Source organism: Palaemon carinicauda, chromosome 10 (assembly GCF_036898095.1).
Source record: "Palaemon carinicauda isolate YSFRI2023 chromosome 10, ASM3689809v2, whole genome shotgun sequence".
In the NCBI taxonomy this organism is placed as follows: Eukaryota; Metazoa; Arthropoda; class Malacostraca; order Decapoda; family Palaemonidae; genus Palaemon; species Palaemon carinicauda.
Genome location: NC_090734.1, coordinates 19,585,696 through 19,607,317, shown reverse-complemented (window position 1 = coordinate 19,607,317; position 21,622 = coordinate 19,585,696). Strand labels below are relative to the sequence as shown.

At 43.7% G+C, this 21,622-nt stretch overlaps 2 protein-coding genes across 4 annotated transcripts in view; one reads left to right on the top strand and one right to left on the bottom strand.

Annotated features, from left to right (window-relative positions):
* Etfb (Electron transfer flavoprotein beta subunit) overlaps positions 1–5,334 on the top strand; it is an 84,093-nt gene extending 78,759 nt beyond the window's left edge. Inside the window, exon 6 of the mRNA XM_068381530.1 lies at positions 5,169–5,334. The gene's annotated coding sequence lies outside the window, so the exon portion shown is untranslated. The remainder of the gene's footprint in view (positions 1–5,168) is intronic.
* Positions 5,335–5,736: 402 nt separating this feature from the next.
* Ada (adenosine deaminase-like protein) overlaps positions 5,737–21,622 on the bottom strand; it is a 94,451-nt gene continuing 78,565 nt past the window's right edge. For all 3 annotated transcript variants that reach the window (XM_068381527.1, XM_068381529.1, XM_068381528.1), the window contains exons 9-10: positions 6,255–6,314; positions 5,737–5,963 (exon numbers count right to left, since the gene is read on the bottom strand). In XM_068381527.1, the coding sequence (XP_068237628.1) occupies positions 5,814–5,963; positions 6,255–6,314 (210 nt within the window). In that variant the 3' untranslated portion in view covers positions 5,737–5,813. The remainder of the gene's footprint in view (positions 5,964–6,254; positions 6,315–21,622) is intronic.

Genomic DNA, 21,622 nt, shown 5'->3' with positions numbered 1-21,622 from the left:
TTTGTAGTGTAAACTTGCTGCTACTGGATCATCAGCAAGTTTTCTCCGAATCTTATACCCTCCACGCCTAGGGTTCTAGCGTCTTCATGTTGTGGGCATGCCGCTGCTATGTAGCGCATCTTTGCGTCTTCATGTTGTGGGCATGCCGCTACTATGTAGCGCATCTTTGCGTCTTCATGTCATTGGCATGTATCTTTGCATCATATACCCTCCACTGCTGAGGCATCAGTAGCTTGATGCACTGTAGTGGACCCCTTGCTTCTGAGGTACTATTTCTTGACATTGTTCCATTATTATGGCAATTGCACAACATCATGTTGATGTGGAACTGTTAGTCATATCACTGGCATCTCAACATTGTTGACCTACTTGTCAGCATTTCTACTTTGTGAACCATTGCTGCTGTAGCACCTGCACACGCCATATTGACGCTATGACTACATCCTAATGTCATGATCCGACCGCTGCTATATCACCAGCATCTATCTGATTTGCAGCCATAGGATCTACATAGCATCTTGACATTGGAGTCTCTGTTGCATTAGTTTCTGCCTCCTGAAATCATAAACCCACCTCTGGTAGGCTACCATTAATTATTGTAGATTTGTTTTGGCTAGTGCATTGGCATGTCGATCTCGTGCATCAGTTCTTGCTTGGGCCATCAGGATCTCAATGTAATTGACCTGCTGCTGCCAGACTACTAGCACATTATATGGGCCATCTGCTGTGGAGCCATTGCAAGTGCACTGTATCTCTACGTCTTCAACCTGCTTCTGCCAGGCCACCGCCATCTTGACAAATTGATTCCGTTTCACTGTCCACCTAACTATGTGAACTAGCTGCTGCTGTGGCACCAGCCTGCCGAGGATACAACTTTGCTGCTGCCAGGGCACCAGTATCTCAACATTAGTTTGTTTTAGCGGTTGCACCTGCTATACATTTAGATGGATTGAACTGTTGTTGGCATGGTACTTGCTGTTTGGCCAATTGCTGCTGTGGCACCAGTATCTCTACCTAGAGCACCCATTGATGCTGGTGAGGGAACCTCCACATTCTATCATAACGTCTGGTGTTTTGACATTGTGAACTCACTGCTGCCTGGCCACCGGCAGCATGGTGTAGTGGGACAGTTGGTTCCACTACACAAGTGCATCTTGATGCCACATTGATCCATTACTGCATTGGCAACTGTACAGCATTTCATTGCCTCGGGGACAACAACTGTTTGGATGCCATGGCATCTACAAAATTGATGTGTATTTGCTACTGCCTAGGGTACTGCATCTTAACATCGTGAACCAACTAACCCCATCTCCAAAGTGGACACTCTGCTACCATAGCACCAACAAATCTGTCATGGACTGGGTATCTTTGTTGTGGACCCATTGTTACCATTGGATTTTCAACGGCATTACAATAGCCAACAAACAATGCTAACAGAGCCAGCAGTATATCATTTTCATTGACCCACTGCAGCTGGCAGTCCTGTGCTGCCGTGTCATCACCACATCAACTGGACATCATGGGTTCATCACCAGTAACACTGTCCGGGGCATAGTGCTGTTGTGGAGCCCACACGTTATCTCTACGTTGTGGACTTCTTGCGGTCAGCAGAATCTCGTGTGAACTTGATCTTCATGTCGTGGACCCACTCTCTGGTTCATGGACAAGCTGCCGTGTAATGCATTTTGGCATCATAAACCCTCTCCACTGCCAAAGCATTGGCATCTTAATGTAGTAAACACCCTGCTTCTGAGGCACCATGTCTTGACTTCGTTGTTCCAATGCCGTCACGCTACTTGCACAGCATCATGTTCATGTAGAATTGCTACAGCCTTATCACCACCATGGCAGGGGCATTGACCTACCGTTAAAAGCACACCAGCATCTTGACGTCATGTAACTGTTGCTGCTGGAACACCAGTTGCCTTATCACCCGAGTGTCATTTCAGTGTAGCAAACAGGTTTCTGCTGTAGCTTTAGCATTTAGACATTCAGGTGTGGCTGCAGTGGCATCTGTGTACATCTGTAGGTGGTGAACCCAACTTTGTGTTCAGGATCTGGATGACGCTGCAGTGGCATGTGTACATATCCCCAACTTTATGTTCAGGATCTGGATGGCCTTGAGCTTTGACAGCGACACTTATTTATGTCAAGAATTTATTGCTGAAGGCATTTTTTTTTTGACAGGAGGGCAAGTCACTGATGTGGAACCTGTGCATAAAATTCACTTTGGTGACTAGCTTGTCAATGGCACCAGCATTATGATAGACCCTTAGTTATCATAGCATCTGTAAAGCGGTTTTATCATCATATAGACTCCCTGCTCACAGGCACCAAATCTGTACATAATGGATAGTCTACTGGCAGTGTACCAGCAACTTGATACAATAAATATGCAGCTATAGGAGCACCAGCATCTTAACGTCAAGGACTTGATGCTATTGTGGCAACGTGCAAAACTTCTCAATTTAATTGGACTTGCTGGTACGGGTCCACTACATCTTTCTGTTATAATCTTTCCACTGGCGGGGCACTGGCAATTGATGTAGTAAATCTGCTACCAAATGACTTTAATGACCCTGCATGCTATTTTGCTAGGCATCAGCAACTCAACATTGTAGCCTTGCTTCTGCCAGGGCATTAGCATCCTGCCATCTGAAATCACTGCCTCTTTACAATTTAAACTCTCTGCTTCTGTAGAATCGCCTTCTGCTGACATAGACCCCCTCCTGCCGTTGCAGCTCTCCAGTATCTATAGTATGTGAAACCATTGCTGACTTGGCAGCTACACATTATTTCAATGTGTCGAAGATGCTGCTGCCTTGCCGTCACCATCTCAACACCATGGACTAAATCTGTACGATGTGGACTGGCACCGGCATTTCAACTTCATAGACCAGCCACTGCTACAGGGCATAAGGATTTTGATGTAGACTGTTGTAAGGGCAGCAGCATTCCTATGATGAGGACTACCTCCAGCAAAGGACCAGCACAATAATGTTATGGCAATTGCTGGTGGGGGCAACTAGAATATCTACATTGTGGATCTACAGTACATTGAGGCACATTTTGCTACAGGAGACACATTACTTGCCATTGCTCTAGCTTCTCTACATTGTTGATCCTACCATATTCAGCATCTAGATGTTGCTAAGCTGTTACAGTGACACTAGTATTGTACATCCAGGATTTTCTGGTTTGGTTTTAGTATCTTATCGTGAAGTTGTTGCTGCTGGTTCACCAACATCTCATTGTGTACCCACTTCTGTCTAGTTATCAGGAGTTTGAATTTGTGAACTAGCCCGGTTTGGCCACCAATATCTCAATGCTGTGGACTGATTTCTGCCATGGGACCTGCACAGCATGTCAGCATAGTGGACCCCTTGCTTCCGAGGTCATGTCATCTTGATTCATATTCTCTTAACAGCTGTCTTGGCAGCACAATCTTTACTTAATTGTTTGACTATCTGTGTAGCTGCTGGGGTGAGGGCAATGGTACCTCCACTTACATGCTTGACCATAGGTCGAGGAGGGGTCCACTTTTATTCACATCTTTCATGGCTTGCTGTCTCAATGCCACCTCATTCGTAGTATATTCAAGTTTCTTCACTATTGGCCCATTAATAGTTGGTTCACCTTAGAACTTGTGTAATCATTTAGTTCATTTCCTTTTGATTATTGTTCTCAGTCCCAGGGAAGTGTAGTACAGTCCTTGGTTTAGAGCAAAGTATCTTCATTCTGATTAACTGCATCAGAAGTGGTGGCAATTGAGGTTGTTCTGGATGACAAAAGATTTTAATTTGGGCTCTTTTTACTTTTAAAATAATGATGCTACAGTCTGTTACATGAAAAAATAAAGATTAACAGTAATTACATTTATGATTCAACCACGGCGACATCACACATCCCTGGCTGAGACAGGGATGTGTGATGTCGCCGTGGTTGTTTAACTTGTATGTTGATGGAGTGGTGAGAGAGGTGAATGCTCGAGTGCTTGGACGAGGATTAAAACTGGTAGACGAGAATGATCATGAATGGGAGGTAAATCAGTTGTTGTTTGCGGATGATACTGTACTGGTAGCAGACACAGAAGAGAAGCTTGACCGACTAGTGACAGAATTTGGAAGGGTGTGTGAGAGAAGGAAGTTGAGAGTTAATGTGGGTAAGAGTAAGGTTATGAGATGTACGAGAAGGGAAGGTGGTGCAAGGTTGAATGTCATGTTGAATGGAGAGTTACTTGAGGAGGTGGATCAGTTTAAGTACTTGGGGTCTGTTGTTGCAGCAAATGGTGGAGTGGAAGCAGATGTACGTCAGAGAGTGAATGAAGGTTGCAAAGTGTTGGGGGCAGTTAAGGGAGTAGTAAAAAATAGAGGGTTGGGCATGAATGTAAAGAGAGTTCTATATGAGAAAGTGATTGTACCAACTGTGATGTATGGATCGGAGTTGTGGGGAATGAAAGTGATGGAGAGACAGAAATTGAATGCGTTTGAGATGAAGTGTCTGAGGAGTATGGCTGGTGTATCTCGAGTAGATAGGGTCAGGAACGAAGTGGTGAGGGTGAGAACGGGTGTAAGAAATGAGTTAGCGGCTAGAGTGGATATGAATGTGTTGAGGTGGTTTGGCCATGTTGAGAGAATGGAAAATGGCTGTCTGCTAAAGAAGGTGATGAATGCAAGAGTTGATGGGAGAAGTACAAGAGGAAGGCCAAGGTTTGGGTGGATGGATGGTGTGAAGAAAGCTCTGGGTGATAGGAGGATAGATGTGAGAGAGGCAAGAGAGCGTGCTAGAAATAGGAATGAATGGCGAGCGTTTGTGACGCAGTTCCGGTAGGCCCTGCTGCTTCCTCAGGTGCCTTAGATGACCGCGGAGGTAGCAGCAGTAGGGGACTCAGCAGTATGAAGCTTCATCTGTGGTGGAAATGTGGGAGGTTGGCCTGTGGCACCCTAGCAGTACCAGCTGAACTCGGCTGAGTCCCTGGTTAGGCTGGAGGAACGTAGAGAGTAGAGGTCCCCTTTTTTGTTTCGTTCTTGTTGATGTCGGCTACCCCCCAAAATTGGGGAAAGTGCCTTTGGTATATGTATGTATGTACATTTATGAATCAGAGTTGTTAAGTACACTTAAGAAATTAAAAGGACTACAGTACTGAAATTTTCCTTCTCTTCCAGAAATGGTTGTTTCATGCAGGAAGAGGAGACAGGAGTGAGAAAGGCAAGCGAGTTACTCAACAATGCAATTTTTATTCTTAAGTATAAATGAAATTGGGTTATACTTTCTTTTATTGTAAATGGAATTAATTTTATAGATTGTACAGAATTATATTAAAAACATGAATATGTTTTTATTTACCCAAAAATTATAAGATTAAACTTTATGAAAGGTGTTCAGTAGTTAATAATTTCTTGCTTTAGAAAAGAATTTAAATGCTTTACATGCATTACTGGTAAACCATTACCTCTGTATAATACTGTACCTGAAACTTTTTTTAGTTTTACCACACTTACGGTATTACAAATATCATCCCTGAAGTTTAATCTATTTTTATATAAATTACAATATTTTAAAAACTAAAAATTTCTGCAATAGGAAATTTAATTTATGATGTAGTTTTCTCAACAAATGAAAGCTAATTTCTTGAAAACACATTTACATGTCTTCCAGCACTCAAACTTCATTACCCTACCATAAATGCCAGTATTTTCCTTTTATAGTCCTTGTACAGTATTAAACCCACAGTAATATTAATTTTATCCCTTTACATCATAAAAAAAAAAAAAATAGGTCAGTAAGCATGTAAGTACTTTTCATACCACTCACAATAGGATTCCTGTTTTTTCCTTTAGATCTTGTAACTCCTTTTGAACTGACAAATGCAGTAAATTTTTTTCCTCCTTGGCAAGGAAAGTACTTTCCACAGCAGTAAGAGACAGTGTTGCCAGGTCACTCATGCTAAGTTTAAAGGCCTGAGAAAAAGAAATAACATTGCTTACTGTTCAAAAACTTTCATAATTAATACCACCACTTTACTATGTATTCCACCAAATTCACGTAGCAAAGAAGTTCATGAAATTAAAATTACATTAAAATTATCTTTGAAATGCAGTACAATTAGCTATAAAATTCCTCCATTATAGAATTAAGCTTAGATTTCTGAGAATTACAGTATTAAATGTTTAATTCAGTTATCAAAAAATCTCTCAAACTTTTCTATAAAAAAGAATTATTTCAATTAAAGTAAAATTATTAAAACTTACTTCAGCACACATTAGAAATTCCTCGCTCAAACTTGTGTTGAATACTCCTTTGTCATCAGTCTGAAAAAGATTTTACAAAATTGGTGATATGATTATACAAGACTTAATTAAATCTCTTAGATAAAAAGATTAATAGTCTAGATTCCAAGTATTGATTTAAGGTGACCTCCTCTGTATGTCCAAACTTTAGTTTCAAATAAAACTGCATCTTTAATAAGACTATTTCTATGCCTCTATTTCACAATCTAGGAATTGAAATGAAGTTATAAATGAACAATCCACAATCTAATTTTAGACTGCAAAACAGGAATTTTAAAGTGGTAAAACCCCTAAATACATTGTCAAACATTGCCATGTAAGCATATGATCGTGGATGAGAATGGCTATGCGTGAAGAAAAACAAAGTTTGGATAGATGTCAACACTAAGCCAGCTTTGAGAAGAAACCCTTATTAAACCTCTGGCAATATTCATGCAAATATAGGTAATATGAGTTGAGAATTGACTAAGACTTAGTGAAACACATCCAGAAAAGTAACCATACAAGTTCAACAGAGTTAAAGCTTGTACTGTATATAGGATGTTCAGACAATTAACCCTCGGAGGCTCCTATGATGCACCAAACGCCCGTACAGTATAGAAAATTTATCCTGCCTTCTAATGCTATTTTCAGTAGGTTGACAGTACGTCATTGCTTACTGTTAAATAAATGTGCAAGTTATGAGCCTGAAAATGATTTTGTCACAACCAGAATTAAAGGGTTAAGAGTCTATAGATATAGATATCTAATTCACATTCCATGGGTTCTTTTAGTCTCCAAATTATATAAATGTACACAAAGGCACAAGATAATCCTTGAAAATTGGCCTAATACTTGAGGTTACCTCAGGCATGCTATTCTATCTTGTTTCTCTTCCTTGTTTTTTTTTTTGAGGTTTCTAAAGTTTATATATTAATGATCCAATTTAATGTAGCTGTTCTTGAAATATTTTATTTTGCTTGTGCATTACTTCTCTTACAGTTTATTTCCTTGTTTCCTTTCCTCACAAGGCTATTTTTCCCTGTTGGAGCCCTTGGGCTTATAGGATCATGCTTTTCCAACTAGGGTTGCAGCTTAGCCTGTAATAATAATAATAATAAAAATATGCAAGTAAACAGGGATGATACCTTTGTATCACTGTTGTATGTTAAGAAATCAATGTAGCCTTGATTTTTTTTTTTATTTTAATGTTTCCTGTTGTAGAGTTGATAAATATTCTGTGAACAACTGATATATTAGAAAATATACGATTCCATTAAAAAAGAATATGAAACCTGCATAATTATCACAAATCTTAATTAGAAAAGTATAGTTGTTCCAACACTGTTACTTACCTAGAACTACCTTCTTAGGAGTTACTGGCTAACTCTACCTAACCGACCAGCTTTTTGTATAGTTTATCTCCCTATTCTTGTTTTCTACGGGGTCAACCTCTGGCAGTGTGGTACATGCCCGAGGCGACCCCGGGGTCAGGCAGCGTGATATCTCAGGTCGAGTCTCCAGTAAGTTTCTGGTCGCGACATGATATACATCTCGCCGCGCTCTCTCTTACCTGTGCGACCCTCGTGTCCCCCAATCCTTTGTGCTTACCGCGTGTTGCCCACGTGTTTTCTTTTCACTTTCCCGTTCATCCTTGTGTCTCTTGGTGTGTTAGCGTTGTGTTATGGAGCATCCTCGTCGTTGCCCTGGGCCTGTGGCTGGGAAGTCATGCGGGGCTTTCCTCTCCGAGCCTGAGGTTGATCCCCACTCCCCGTGTTCCACGTGTAGGGGGAAAGCGTGTTCCCCTACTTCTACGTGCCCGGAATGTGCTGATTGGACTGAGATCCAGTGGGTGCGCTTCGGGACGAAGAAGAAGAAGGCAACTAAGAAGTTGCCTGAGGATTCAAGCTTTTCCTCGCCTGTAGGTTCGCCAGACGATTCGGTAGACCGTAGCGCCCGCTCTTCCCCCCCTACCCAGCGTAGGGGACGGGGTAAGTCCGTTGCGGGGAAGAGACCCATTGTCCTTCCCCAAGAGTCTGATTTTCCTGTGGGGAATGTGTCCAGTGTGGGGCAGACATGTGTGGGGCCTGAGTGGAGTGCAGAAGTGTGGGTAGGAGGCGAGGGCCTGGTGCCCGCAGGTCCCGTCGCCTCGGTAGATCCTATGTGGGGTAGGCCGAGTGCCGATACTTCCCCTGCCTCGTGGCATGTTTCAAGTGCTTCGACCGCCGGGGGAGACACGGAGAAAGGTAGTTCGACGTCTTCGGACCCCGCCACGTGGGTGAAACCTAGGACTCCCTTCAGGTCTCCCGTTAAAGAGCAGGTAGATCAGTGGATCTGTAAAGGACTCGCGGGGACCCCTCCGGCTCCCTCGGCTATGCTACCCCCCGTGTTTCTGCAACCACCCGCACCTGAGAACCGACGTGATTTTTCCCCCACGGTCTTGGACGTGTCGGCGAGCTCCGTCCTCATCCTCGTTGTCGTCGTCATCGGACTCTTCGTCTTCTTCGTCATCAGAGGACGAAGACATGAACCTGATCAAAAGGAAGAGGGAGAAATCCCGAAGGAAGAAAAAGTCTCGTTCCCGCTCGAGGCATGGTAGGAAACGGTCGAAGTCCTCTAAGAAAAAAGTGAAGAGGAGTAAGTCAAAGGACTGGGTGAATGTCACAGTGCCCCGGAGCGAGCTGTTTAGGTTGTCCACAGCCGTGGCCACTTCCGGGTGGCTCCTTAGAGCCTCGCCTTTGTTGTGTCACCCTCCTAGTTCCTCCTTCGACCTAGCCGCCCGGCGGGAGGGCTCGAACCGAGACCCCCGTGCATTGTTTCACCCTACAGTAGCCTCCGCCCCTTCTTCCCTTAGGAAGGATATAAGGAGTATGAAGGAAGGCTTAGCGTCGACCACGGGCACCTTGGAGGCCTTCCTTAAGCACCAAGGGCGCCCGTCAGTCCGCATGGATCCCCCATCCACGGAGCCCCCCGTGGAACAAGGTACTCCCATGACGGATGCCTTTGTATCCACGGGGCAGACCATACCACTGGCAGGCTCGGAGGACGTTGGTACTCCCATGACGGATGAATTCGTCCCCACGGGGCAGCCCGTACCACTGGCAGGCCCGTCGGGCGTTGTTTTTCCCACCGTCACTGCTTACCCCCGTACGGAGGAACTGGTGACGGAAGACCTGGTGGAAGGAGGGGAGTGCTCGACGGACGACATCTCCTCCTACCGTAAGGTACTGGCCCTCATCCGAAGACACCACCGGTTGGATGAGCCCAAGCCCTCAGCTGCAAAGGCAGTACTTTCTCGACTGTCCAGGATGATCGACAGTCCGGTACAACAAAAGCCATCTCTGTCTCTCCCTCTCGCTCAAGACGTAAAGCTGGGGATGGAACAGACCGATGAATACTTGGCAGGACTAGCAGAGGCCCCCAGAAGTCAGAGTTCCTCCAGACTTCTGCCAGGCCTAAAATCCCAGAAACGTTTTTACGTTCCCGAAGGGCATCGCGGCGGTCCCCGTGCGGTGGAAGCAGCGGTGTCCGCGCTGAACCAGGGAACCTCGGAAGACAGGGCATCCACGGCCCCCGTGTGCTTTTCCCCGACGGAAGCATCTATGGTGGAGGACATGGCTCAGGACCTGGTCTACGTGTCCTCCTGGTTGGATTGGTGGTCGTGCGCTTTGGTGGGGTTTCAGGCATCACACGACCTCTCCCTTCCAGAAAATCAGGCCATGCTGCGGGACCTTGTTAGTTCTGGGGCAAGGCTTTCAAATTTTATCGTCCCAGTCTCTGACGGTAGCTTCGAACTGGGTCCTGAGAAAAAGAGATACTGTTTTGAGCAAACTAATGCGGAAGTTGCCTGACAGGGAAGCAAGGAGACTGAGAAATTCCTCTGTGTGGGGGAATGACATTTTCCCCATCAAGTTGGTAAAGGTGAGGAAAGTGAGAGAGACGGATCCTAGGTCCCCGCCTATGAGGAAGACCACGTTTAGGAGAGCTCCAACGGACGTCCCTCACTCCTCACAGACCACACCCTTGCTTCCCAGAAGAGAACTTCCTTCAGCCCCTTGGCTTCAAACCTCGCAACAGCCCACCCGTAGGACCACGGCAGGCCCTCAGTCAGCCTACAGACCCTCCTATGGTAACGCTAGGAGAGGTAGATCTGGCCGCTCCTCCAGGAGAAGGTAGGAGGAGAGGCCCCCTACTCCCGCAAGAGCCCCTAGTAGGGGGATGCCTCAGACATTTTTGGCAAGCATGGCGGGATCTCGGTGCGGATCCCTGGACGGTGACGGTCCTGAAGGAGGGCTACAGACTCCCATTCCTGGAAGAGCCTCCCCCTCTCATCCCAGCCCTGAGGGCTGATTGGCTGGTTCCAAAGGACCCCTTGAAGAGGTTGGCGCTACAAGAGGAAGTAGCGACCATGATCAACAAGGGAGCTTTGGAGACAGTGGAGAACCCCGGCCCGGGTTTCTTCAGCAGGCTCTTCCTGGTGGAAAAATCGACAGGAGGGTGGAGGCCAGTCATATATCTCTCAGCCCTCAACAAGTTCGTCTCAAAGACGGAATTCAAGATGGATACCCCCAAGACAGTGATCGCAGCCTTTTGAGGGAGGGGGATTTCCTCATGTCTCTCGACCTCAAGGATGCCTACTTTCAAATCCCTGTACACCCCTCCAGCAGGAAGTTCCTCAGGATCAAGTGGGAGTCCAGGGTCCTGCAGTTCAAGACCCTGTGCTTCGGCCTCTCGACGGCCCCGCAAGTGTTCACGAGAGTGTTCGCCTCGATCTCGGCGTGGGCACACGAGAAAGGAATTCGACTACTCAGGTACCTGGATGACTGGTTGTTGCTTTCTGCCTCAAGGGAACAACTGAAGGAGCAAGGCGATATGTTGCTCGACCTCTGCAAGGTGTTAGGGATCACGGTCAACCTAGGGAAGTCCCAGCTAGTCCCCAGCACCAGGATGACTTACTTGGGGATGGTCCTGGACACCCAGTTAGTAAGGGCCTTCCCCTCAGAAGAAAGGTTGGCCAACCTGGAACGTATCCTTCAACCCTTCCTGACGGGACCACTCAGGAGGGCCAAGGACTGGCAGAAGTTACTGGGTCACCTGGTTTCCCTGGAAAAATTAGTACCGCAAGGGAGACTCAGGCTCAGCCCGGTACAGTGGAATCTAAAGGAGTCGTGGGTCCAAGGCAAGGAACCCCACAAAGTAGTGCCAGTCCTCCCGAAGACGAGAGAGACCCTTCTTTGGTGGAGCATCAGGTCAAACACGGAGAAGGGAATGCCCTTCGCCTCTGACCCCCCGGAGATGCTGTTGTTCATGGACGCATCGAAGGAGGGATGGGGAGCACACCTGCTGGGAAAATCAGCAAAAGGGCTGTGGTCCAGCGAGGAGGCGTCTCTCCATATAAACATCCTGGAGATGATAGCAGTTCTAAGGGCATGTCGACAGTTCGTACACTTACTGCGAGGGAACACTGTGGCGTTAATGTACGACCGCCACAGTAGTGGCGTCTGTAAAGAAGCAGGGAGGCATGAAGTCAAAGGTTCTCTGGGCTCTAGCCACGGAACTGTTGGAGTGGCCCACAGAAGAAGGGTTGGAAGGTTCATTCCAGGAAAGAGGAACGTGATGGCCGACGGCCTCAGCAGGGCGGGTCAGGTGATAGGTTCGGAGTGGACCCTACACCCGGAGGTAGCTCGAGCAGTCATCCTACTGTGGGGCTCCCCAGTGATAGACTTGTTCGCCACACGTCTGAATGCCCAACTCCCCGTGTTCTTCTCTCCAATCCCAGATCCGTCAGCAGCGTTCAAGGACGCCTTCCAACATCCCTGGGACGGTCTCGATGTGTACGCCTTCCCTCCCTTCAGTTTGATCAGGCAAGTGCTGAACAGAGTGAGAAGGTCGTCCAACCTGTCAATGACTTTAGTAGCGCCCTGGTGGCCGGAGAGAGACTGGTTCGCAGACCTAAAGGAATTAGCTCTTCGTCCTCCTTGGCCGCTTCCGGACAGGCTAGACCTCCTGCGACAACCTCACTTTCACAGGTGGCACGAAAACCCTCGATCCCTCCGCCTTCACGCGTGGAGGTTATCGAGAAGCTCCTTAAGAAAGAAGGATAATCATCGAGAACCGCGACAAGGATGTCTGGGTATCTACAGCGTTCCTCGGCAGTTGTCTATCAGACGAAGTGGGCAGTCTTCCTGAAGTGGTGTGCATCCAAAAACATCAGGCCCTTAGGGGTGTCGATCCAGGACATTGCAGACTTTCTGGTGTACCTGAGAGACGACGTGGGTTCGTCCATCCCAGCCATCAAAGTAGTTCGAGCAGCCCTAGGTCAAGTCTTCCTCCTTAGAGGCATTGACTTGGGAGCCTCGAGGCACATCTCGATGCTCATCTGTAGTTTTGAGCAATCATGTCCCCCCCCAGGAGGTACGGGTTCCGCAGTGGGACTTGGCAAGAGTCCTCAAAGTTCTGTTAGAACCGCCCTTCGAACCTCTCAGGAACATTTTAGACAGAGAACTCACCCTTAAAACAGCTTTTCTTTTAGCCCTGGCTTCGGCGAAAAGAGTTAGCGAGTTACACGGCCTCTCTTACGAGGTCTCACACTCCAAAGGGTGAAGGGAAGTTGTCTTTAGGTTCGTCCCTAGTTTTGTGGCGAAAACGCAGAACCCAGCGTGTTAGGATCCTCGGTTCGAGGGTTTTTCGGTGCCAGCCATCCCTCGATCCGGCAACCCTAAGGATCTCCTCTTATGTCCCGTACGAACTATAAGAAAATACCTGGAGAGGACTGAAGATTGCCACCCCTAGATCAAAAATTTATTCATCTCAACAGGATGAGTGAAGAAACCAGTCTCGAAAAATTCCATCTTTTTATGGCTGAGACAAGTGATAAAGAGAACCTACGAGGCTTCTGGGACCCCTCTACCGGGAAAAGCGAGTCCTCATGATATCAGGGCTCTGAGCACCTCTCTGGCTTTCGAGAAGAAAACATGGCTGTGGGCAAGATCCTGAAGGCTGGGACCTGGTCTAGACAGTCCACCTTCACGGAACATTATCTAAAAGATTGTACGAGAAAATCCTTGGACAAATTTTCTATTGGCCCGGTCGTGTCGGCCCTTCAAGAGATCTAAGGTCATAGCCACAGGGTAACCGTGGGTGTTAATGCCAAGAGACCCTAGTTCCTTCCTTAATCTTACCCCCCCCCCTCCACTTTTTCTTTCCTTCCCCGGGTCGAACGGGCCAGGAAGATGAGGAGAAGACCTTAATCACGGAAAGGTATAACCTTCAAGAAATTGGTTTTGAAAAAGGTAGGACATTTAGACACTAAGTGGGTTTTTTGGATAGTTTTCCCCTACTTTTCGTGCAGTTTTCAAGTGGTCTTAGAATCAAGCCCTTCTTAGAGGTTCCCTCTCTCGCGTGCCTTCCCGTAGAATCCTGATTCCTGCATGACACTCCCACCTCCTAAAGTGTAAGTCTCCTAAGAAAGTAGTTCTAGGTAAGTAACTGTGTTGGAACAAATCACAAATTTTTAAGTAATTTGTATTTTTCCAAACATACTTACCTAGAACTACCTTCGGGTTATGGCCCTCCCATCCTTCCCCGAGAACCTGCAGGATCTAGTAATACCTATTCCAACGAAACTTACTGGAGACTCGTCCTAAGATATCATGTCAAATATTAATATCATGTTGTGCAAAATTAGTCATTCATTTAGTCATGCCTTTAGTAATTTGCTGTTAACCATTTTCTTTTAGTAGTTTTCTAAGTTGGCGTTCCAAAATTATTTCGCTCACAGTCTCTTGTATTTATTTCTATATATTTTAATGATTTGATCCTTAATTAATTGCTAAATAGTATACACAAATTATTCTTAGTTTATTTGAGATCAGTGAACGTTATTTTCTCTGATGATTTTAAATGTTATAGTTTGTAAAGTTTGTGGTTTTCGGAGAGGAAATAAAAGAGAAGAAGAAGGAGCCGCGTCTGATTCAACCCTTGAAAGTTACTGTCTATACCTTTAGTGATTCTAGTAATGTCCCCATAGTGGTCATTTGGTGCCCAGACCAGGGATTAGAACTATTAGTACCCGGTAAGAACTATCAGTAACTTTTTAGAAACTGCACCCAGTGATATAGTTAGAATGGAGCAGTTACATAGGGCAAAGGCAGCGGCTGAGGGCTGGGTGACTAGAGTTAGTAATAGAATAGAGGACTTACTAGTACGAGACCCACCTCCTACCTCATGCGATTTAATAGAAGCTCTAGAAGAGGTGGATAAAAGACTCTTTAAACTAGAAGAAGTGCAGGATAAATTAGAAATGCTACTCGAACCCGAGGAATTAGAAAATTACTTGGAACAAGCAGATCGTGCACGGCTTAGGTCTAGGCAGACTAGGCCGAGATGTGCAAATAGGCTTAAAGATATTTCGGCAGCAGGTATCAGTGATGACGACCGTGGAAGTTCTGCAAGTACAGCATCCATTCATGCAAGGCTGCCAAAACTAGAATTACCAAGATTTGATGGCGAAATAACCCAATGGCAGAGTTTCTGGGACCAGTTTTCGTCCCACATAGACAACACAGAGTTACCAGTCATTAGTAAGTTGACCTACTTGTTATCCCTGTTAGACGGTCCTGCCAAGGATGTGGTGCAAGGCGTGCCACACACCAGTGCCAGCTATAGAACAGTTGTCGACTTACTCAAGGAAAGATTTGGCAAGTCTGTGTGCATTATTCATGCTCATGTCCAAGCTCTTCTTTCCCTTCAAGTACCTGTCAACCAAGGTAAGAGCTACACAAAACAACTTTGGAGACTTCGGGATGAAGTCATAAAGCGTACAAGAAGCTTAGATGCCTTTGGAGTAACAGGCAAGCAGTGTGAGGTTCTCCTAACCCCTATAATTGTGTCTCGGCTTCCAATGGAGTTGAGGCTACAATGGTCAAGAGAGTGTAGTGGCCATGAAAGTGATCTTGAATGGTTGTTAGAGTGGCTTAAAAGGGAAATAGAAGTGCTAGAAAGAAGTGAGATGTACAGAAAAAATATCCCAGCTGCTGGGCCTCATGGTAGAAATGAGGAAAGAAAGAATATTAATAGTAAAGATGGCAGAGATAATTTGTATACAACCTCTGCCTTACATGCGGTTTCTCAAAGTGAAGGTTCAAATTGTGTTTTTTGTACGAAGCTAAACCATAAATCTGAAAGGTGTCACAAGTTTTTAGCATTGGATGGGCAGCAGAGGTATGACAAGATAAGAGAATTAGGTGTTTGTTTTAAATGTTTGAATAAGGGCCATATTTCTAAAAATTGTAAGGTAAGGTGTACTAAGTGTCAAGGTGGCCATAATGTAGTAATGTGTGGCATTAAGGTGAATATGGCCCCCCAAACAAATGTAGAAAATGGTGATCACGTGTCACCTCCCTCAGCTAGTATGTTGTCAGGCCACTATAGTAATAAGACTGTATTACAAACGGCTAAGGTAAAGGTAATGAATAATAAGGGAGGTTTTGTCACTGCTAAATTGTTGTTCGATAGTGGTTGTGATCGCTCTTATGTTAGTAAGTTTAAAGAAATTTGTAAACCTGAATGGGTTACTAGGACTGAAGCCCCTTACAGTAGCTTTGGTGGGCATAGCTCTGGTAAGGATGTAGAAACTAATGTTTACAAGTTAAATGTCTTGGATAATAAAGGTAAAATTATTCCTATTTTTGCTGCAAGTATTCCAAAGATATGTAACCCCTTAGTTAGACCAGTAGTTCCAACCCACATCCTAGATGCTTTTAGTCATTTAGATTTAGCAGATGACTTTGATGATAGTTCTCTTTTAGAGATAGATATTCTTATAGGTTTGGATTACTACTGGAGCCTCATGAATCCTAAAGATGCTGTACAGGTGGGGAAAACTGTTTCCATGAGTTCAGTGTTTGGTTGGGTTTTATCGGGAAATGTTGGCAAGGGGTGTAATTTTACTAAGGTTGTAAGTACATCTTCATTATCAGACTTTGTGTCCTCATCTCCCCAGCTCTTAAGTATATCAGGGGTATCCGATGCTGATATGTCATATTTTTGGGATTTAGAAACTATTGGTATTACTAGTAAGGAATGTAAAGAAGATATCAAGGAAAGTGTAGTTCAAGAGTTTGAAGATAAAATAGATTTTGTAAATGGCAGGTATGAAGTTCAGTTACCTTGGAAAAATAACAGCATTAAGGATTCACTGATGAGTAATGTAAAACAAGCAATGAAGAGATTAAATAAGCTTTCGGTTAGATTTGAGAAAGATGAAGATTTAAAGGATGCGTATATGAAGGTTTTTGATGAATATGAGTCCTTGGGGATAATTGAGGAAATTCCCTCCGAGGACTTGGTGTCACAGGGACCCATTTATTACATGCCTCATAGACCTGTCGTTAAATTAAATAGCAGCACTACAAAGATACGTCCAGTTTTTTATGCTTCTGCTAAGGGGCCTAATGGAATCTCGCTTAATGATTGCATGTTGACAGGTCCTTCCCTAAACCCAGATTTAGTAGAGATATTGATTAGATTTAGACGTTGGCCGTACGTGATCTCTGCTGATGTTGTTAAGGCCTTTTTACAAATTAATGTTCACAGTCAGGACAAAAATGTCCATAGATTTTTGATTTAAGGTAAGGATGGAGTAAGACATATGAGATTTAATAGAGTTGTTTTTGGCAACACCTCAAGCCCCTTTCTACTAAATGTTGTTGTTAAACACCATTTAAGCAATTACTCAGAATGTGAAGCTGTTCAAGATTTAAAAAGAGATATGTACGTGGACAATTGGTTTAGCGGAGCTGATACTGTAGAAGAAGTAGCAACCAAATTTAAGACTGCATATGATATTATGGCTGATGCTAATATGTCCCTTGAAAAGGTTTCTTCCAATAGTGTAGTAATTGCTTCTAAATTTAAGGACAAAATGCAAATTTTGAGTGATGTTGAAATTAATATGGTGCTAGGTCTTAAATGGTCAAATTATGATGATAAATTTTCTTATTTTGGTCTTCATCTGGGTCCTGATTTTGAAATTTCATATACAAAGAGAACTGTCTTGAGTTTGATAGCTAAGGTGTTTGATCCTTGTGGATTTATCAGCCCCTTTATAATGTATGCAAAAATAATATTCCAGGATATATGGAAGTTGGGTATTTCTTGGGATGACAAGTTGCCAGATGAATTAGAGAGAAAATTCAAGAAATGGATTGATAGTACTAGATACTTTAGTTCCCTAGCTATAAGGAGATGTTATTATACAAATGTACCTTGGAAGAGTATTGAACACATTGAAATACATGGATTTGGTGCATGTGTATACTTAAGGGTGTGTCTTGGAAATGATTGTCAATCTTCACTTGTCATGTCTAAAGCCAGAGTAGCACCAATTAAGAAACTTACCCTTCCTAAATTGGAATTAATGGGAGCCTTATTGTGTGCTAGATTGGTAAGATTTGTCGAAAGGGCTCTGGATTTTAAGATCAAACCTGGGATTGTATGTTGGACAGATTCCACTATAACTTTAGGATGGATAAGGAGTGATTCAGTGACAAGGGATGTGTTTGTTAACAACAGAGTTAGAGAAATTCAGCACTTGACACCTCCCAGTCACTGGCATCACTGTAGTGGGTCAAATAATCCTGCTGACTTGATGACTAGAGGGTTATTAGCAGAAAAGCTTATTGGAAATAACCTTTGGTTTAGTGGTCCTTGTAATTTGTCGGATCCTACATTTAGTATTCAGGACGGTGATAACTCCATTATTGTTAATGAGACTGTAAATTATGAATCTGAAGACCATCTAGTATGCTTAAGTGTCCAGACTGCAACTCCCATGTTTGATGTTGAAAAATACAATAATTTTAATAAGTCAATAAGAATTGTTGGGTATGTTCAAAGGTTTATGAGCAATTGTAAAGCAAAAGGTTCAGGGGTTGCTGTGAATACTGGTGGTTTTACTACTGAAGAATTAGATAAGGCTAAAGCAAGGTTGATTTATGTAGTGCAAAGAGAAGCTTTCCCCAGTGAAATCCAAGCTTTGTCTGATCAAAGGTTGATTCCTAAAAATTCTAAATTAAGAAAACTGGATCCATTTATTGATGATAAATGTATTGTGAGGATAAAGGGTAGACTTCAGTTTTCTGACTTGAGTTATGAGTCAACACCCAATCATTCTTCCTAAAGGACATTTCTCCAAGCTTTTAGTACAGTTCCAACATAAGTTTCTAAAACATGCTGGTGTAAACAGCATTGTTTCATCATTAAGATCTAGTTTTCATGTAACTGGTGTAAGAAGAATGGCTAAGACTGTTGTACGGGAATGTCTAGATTGTTGCCGGCACGATAGCCGTCCTTGTAGTCAACTTGCTGCCCCATTGCCTGATTTGAGGGTTACTCCAGCACCTCCCTTTGCAGTTACAGGTATAGATTTTGCAGGGCCAGTATTTAGTGCTGATTATCCAGGAAAGAAATTATATATGTTGCTTTTTACTTGTGCTATAGTTAGAGCAGTGCATCTGGAACTCACGGAGTCCATGTCATTGGTAGATTTTATGCAGGCTTTACGGAAATTTGCTGCTCGTCGAGGTATTCCGAGCGTAATTTATTCCGATAATGCCAAAACCTTTGTCGGGGTCGGTTAAAGTAGCCTTGAAAAAGACTTTGGGAATTAGATATGTAAGTAAGAAGGAATTAGAGACTACTCTTGTAGAAATTGAGGCATGCATAAACTCTCGACCTCTGACCTTTGTGAGTGATGAGCCAGACTTTGAACATTATCTTACCCCTTCTCATTTTATTCTTGGTAGGAATATAACTTCTAAACCCCCTGTTGACATTGAACCATATGTTGTAACTCCAGATGATCTACGTGATAGAGAAGAAATTGTAAATAAAAGGTTGGAACAGTTTTGAAGTGTGTGGAGGAAAGATTACATAGCAAATCTACCCCCTGTAGTTAAGGGGTTTAACCAAAAATGTAGATTGAATGTTGGTAGCACTGTGCTTGTTAAAGAAGATCATATGCCCAGATTACAGTGGCCTATTGGAGTTATTGTAAATGTATACCCTGGAAGGGATGGGTTGATTTGCAGTGTTGATGTAAAAACTAGGAAAGGTATTGTTAACAGATCAATACAAAGACTTCATGATTTGGAGATCAATGCTCACTTGAACCCTGGTTTAAATAATCTTTCTGTGGAAGTCCCTGAACATGTAAATGATGATTCTGAAATGAATATTGATGTAATAGATGATAAGACAGCTGAACAGAATCCTAATGGAAATACTGTTGTTGATGGTAACATGTATTCTAAGAAGGGTTGCCAAATTAAAAGACCTCACAAATTAGATTTGTAAATGACTTGTTTGAAGAATTTGAGTTGTATTGTGACTTCAGTTGATGGTACAGTATGTTATAACTTACAGGCTTGTTATTGTTCCTATGTTAGGATGGGTTGTCCAAATAAATATCCAGACACTCACTCATGTCCTTAGTGTGAAACTTGTTAAGATAAGTGCCTTCGCCCTTATGGTGGGGAGAATGTCAAATATTAATATCATGTTGTGCAAAATTAGTCATTCATTTAGTCATGCCTTTAGTAATTTGCTGTTAACCGTTTTCTTTTAGTAGTTTTCTAAGTTGGCGTTCCAAAATTATTTCGCTCACAGTCTCTTGTATTTATTTCTATATATTTTAATGATTTGATCCTTAATTAATTGCTAAATAGTATACACAAATTATAAGACATTATTCTTAGTTTATTTGAGATCAGTGAACGTTATTTTCTCTGATGATTTTAAATGTTATTGTTTGTAAAGTTTGTGGTTTTCGGAGAGGAAATAAAAGAGAAGAAGAAGGAGCCGCGTGTGATTCAACCCTTGAAAGTTACTGTCTATACCTTTAGAGATTCTAGTAATGTCCCCATAGTGGTCATATCACACTGCCTGACCCCGGGGTCGCCTCGGGCATGTACCACACTGCCAGAGGTTGACCCCGTAGAAAACGAGAAGAGGGAGATAAACTATACAAAAAGCTGGTCGGTTAGGTAGAGTTAGCCAGTAACTCCTAAGAAGGTAGTTCTAGGTAAGTATGTTAGGAAAAATACAAATTACTTAAAAATTTGTGATATATTCATCATTGAGGTAAGAGTATAATATTAGTGGGATAATTAACACCTCTACTATTGTAGCCTTTTCCTGGTGTTGTTTCTGTGGCAGATTCATTTATGCTGAATTTCACACGACTTTTAAAGTGCAACTTTTATCAACCCACTTTTATATTACTGGAAGTGAGAAATAAGTAAATTCTACAAGCAACCTTTAAATTTGTCAGTAATATAAAAGTGGGTTGGTACAATAGTTACACTTTTAATAGTAGTGTGAAATTCAGCATAAATGAATCTGCCACAGAAACAACACTAAGAAAAGGCTACAATAGTAGAGGTGTTAATTATCCCACTTCTATTATACTCTTACCTCAATGATGCTTTTCTATACTTTTCTAATAAAAGTTTTTTGTGATGTCATCGTCGGCGCCCACTCGTGTCCGAGTATTGGGTTCTGTCGTCAGCCATCAGCCTCCTATCTTTGGGGCGGGTGCTTATGTCTGATGTGGCTGTTAAGTCCTAGTCTGTGGTGGAAAAGTCGCGGACAGTGTTAACAAGGGAGGGTAGGTGGTGGTCGGGGCTGTTCTAATCGCTCTCTCCTTCTTCTCCTCCTAGCCTCCTCCTCTCCTTGAAGTCCACAGTGCCATGGTGTACTGTACTCCTCCAGGTTTTCCTGTCCCTGGCTGTTTCTTCCCATGAGGAAGGATCGATGTCAGTTAGAGCCAGGGTGCACTTTAGTTGATCTTTATAGCGCATTTTCTGGGCTCCTCGTGGTCTGGTGCCCTGGGTCAGTTCTCCGTAGAATATCTTCTTTGGGAGCCTAGATGGATCCATCCTATGCACGTGTCCTATCCAGCGGAGGCGGTGGTGGATGATGGTGGCCTCCACGCTGGTCAGCGAGGCACGTTCTAAGACTTCAATGTTGGTGGTGTGGTTCTCCCAGGGGATTTTTAAGATCTGCCTCAGTTTCATTTGTTGGAAGCGTTCTAGGTTTTTAATAACGTTTCTATATAGCGTCCATGTTTCACATGCATACAGGAGCGTGGAGAGGACTACTGCCCTGAACACCATTATTTTGGTGGTCATTGTCAGTGCGTGGTTGTTAAATACGCGGCAGTTGAGTCGGCCAAAGGCGGAGTGGGCTGCCCTGATCCTGTTCTCCACGTCCTTTTTTTTGCTTGTGGGAGCAGATGTTAGGATGCTCCCTAGGTAGGAGAACTGGTCCACCTGTTCTAACGGTTGGTC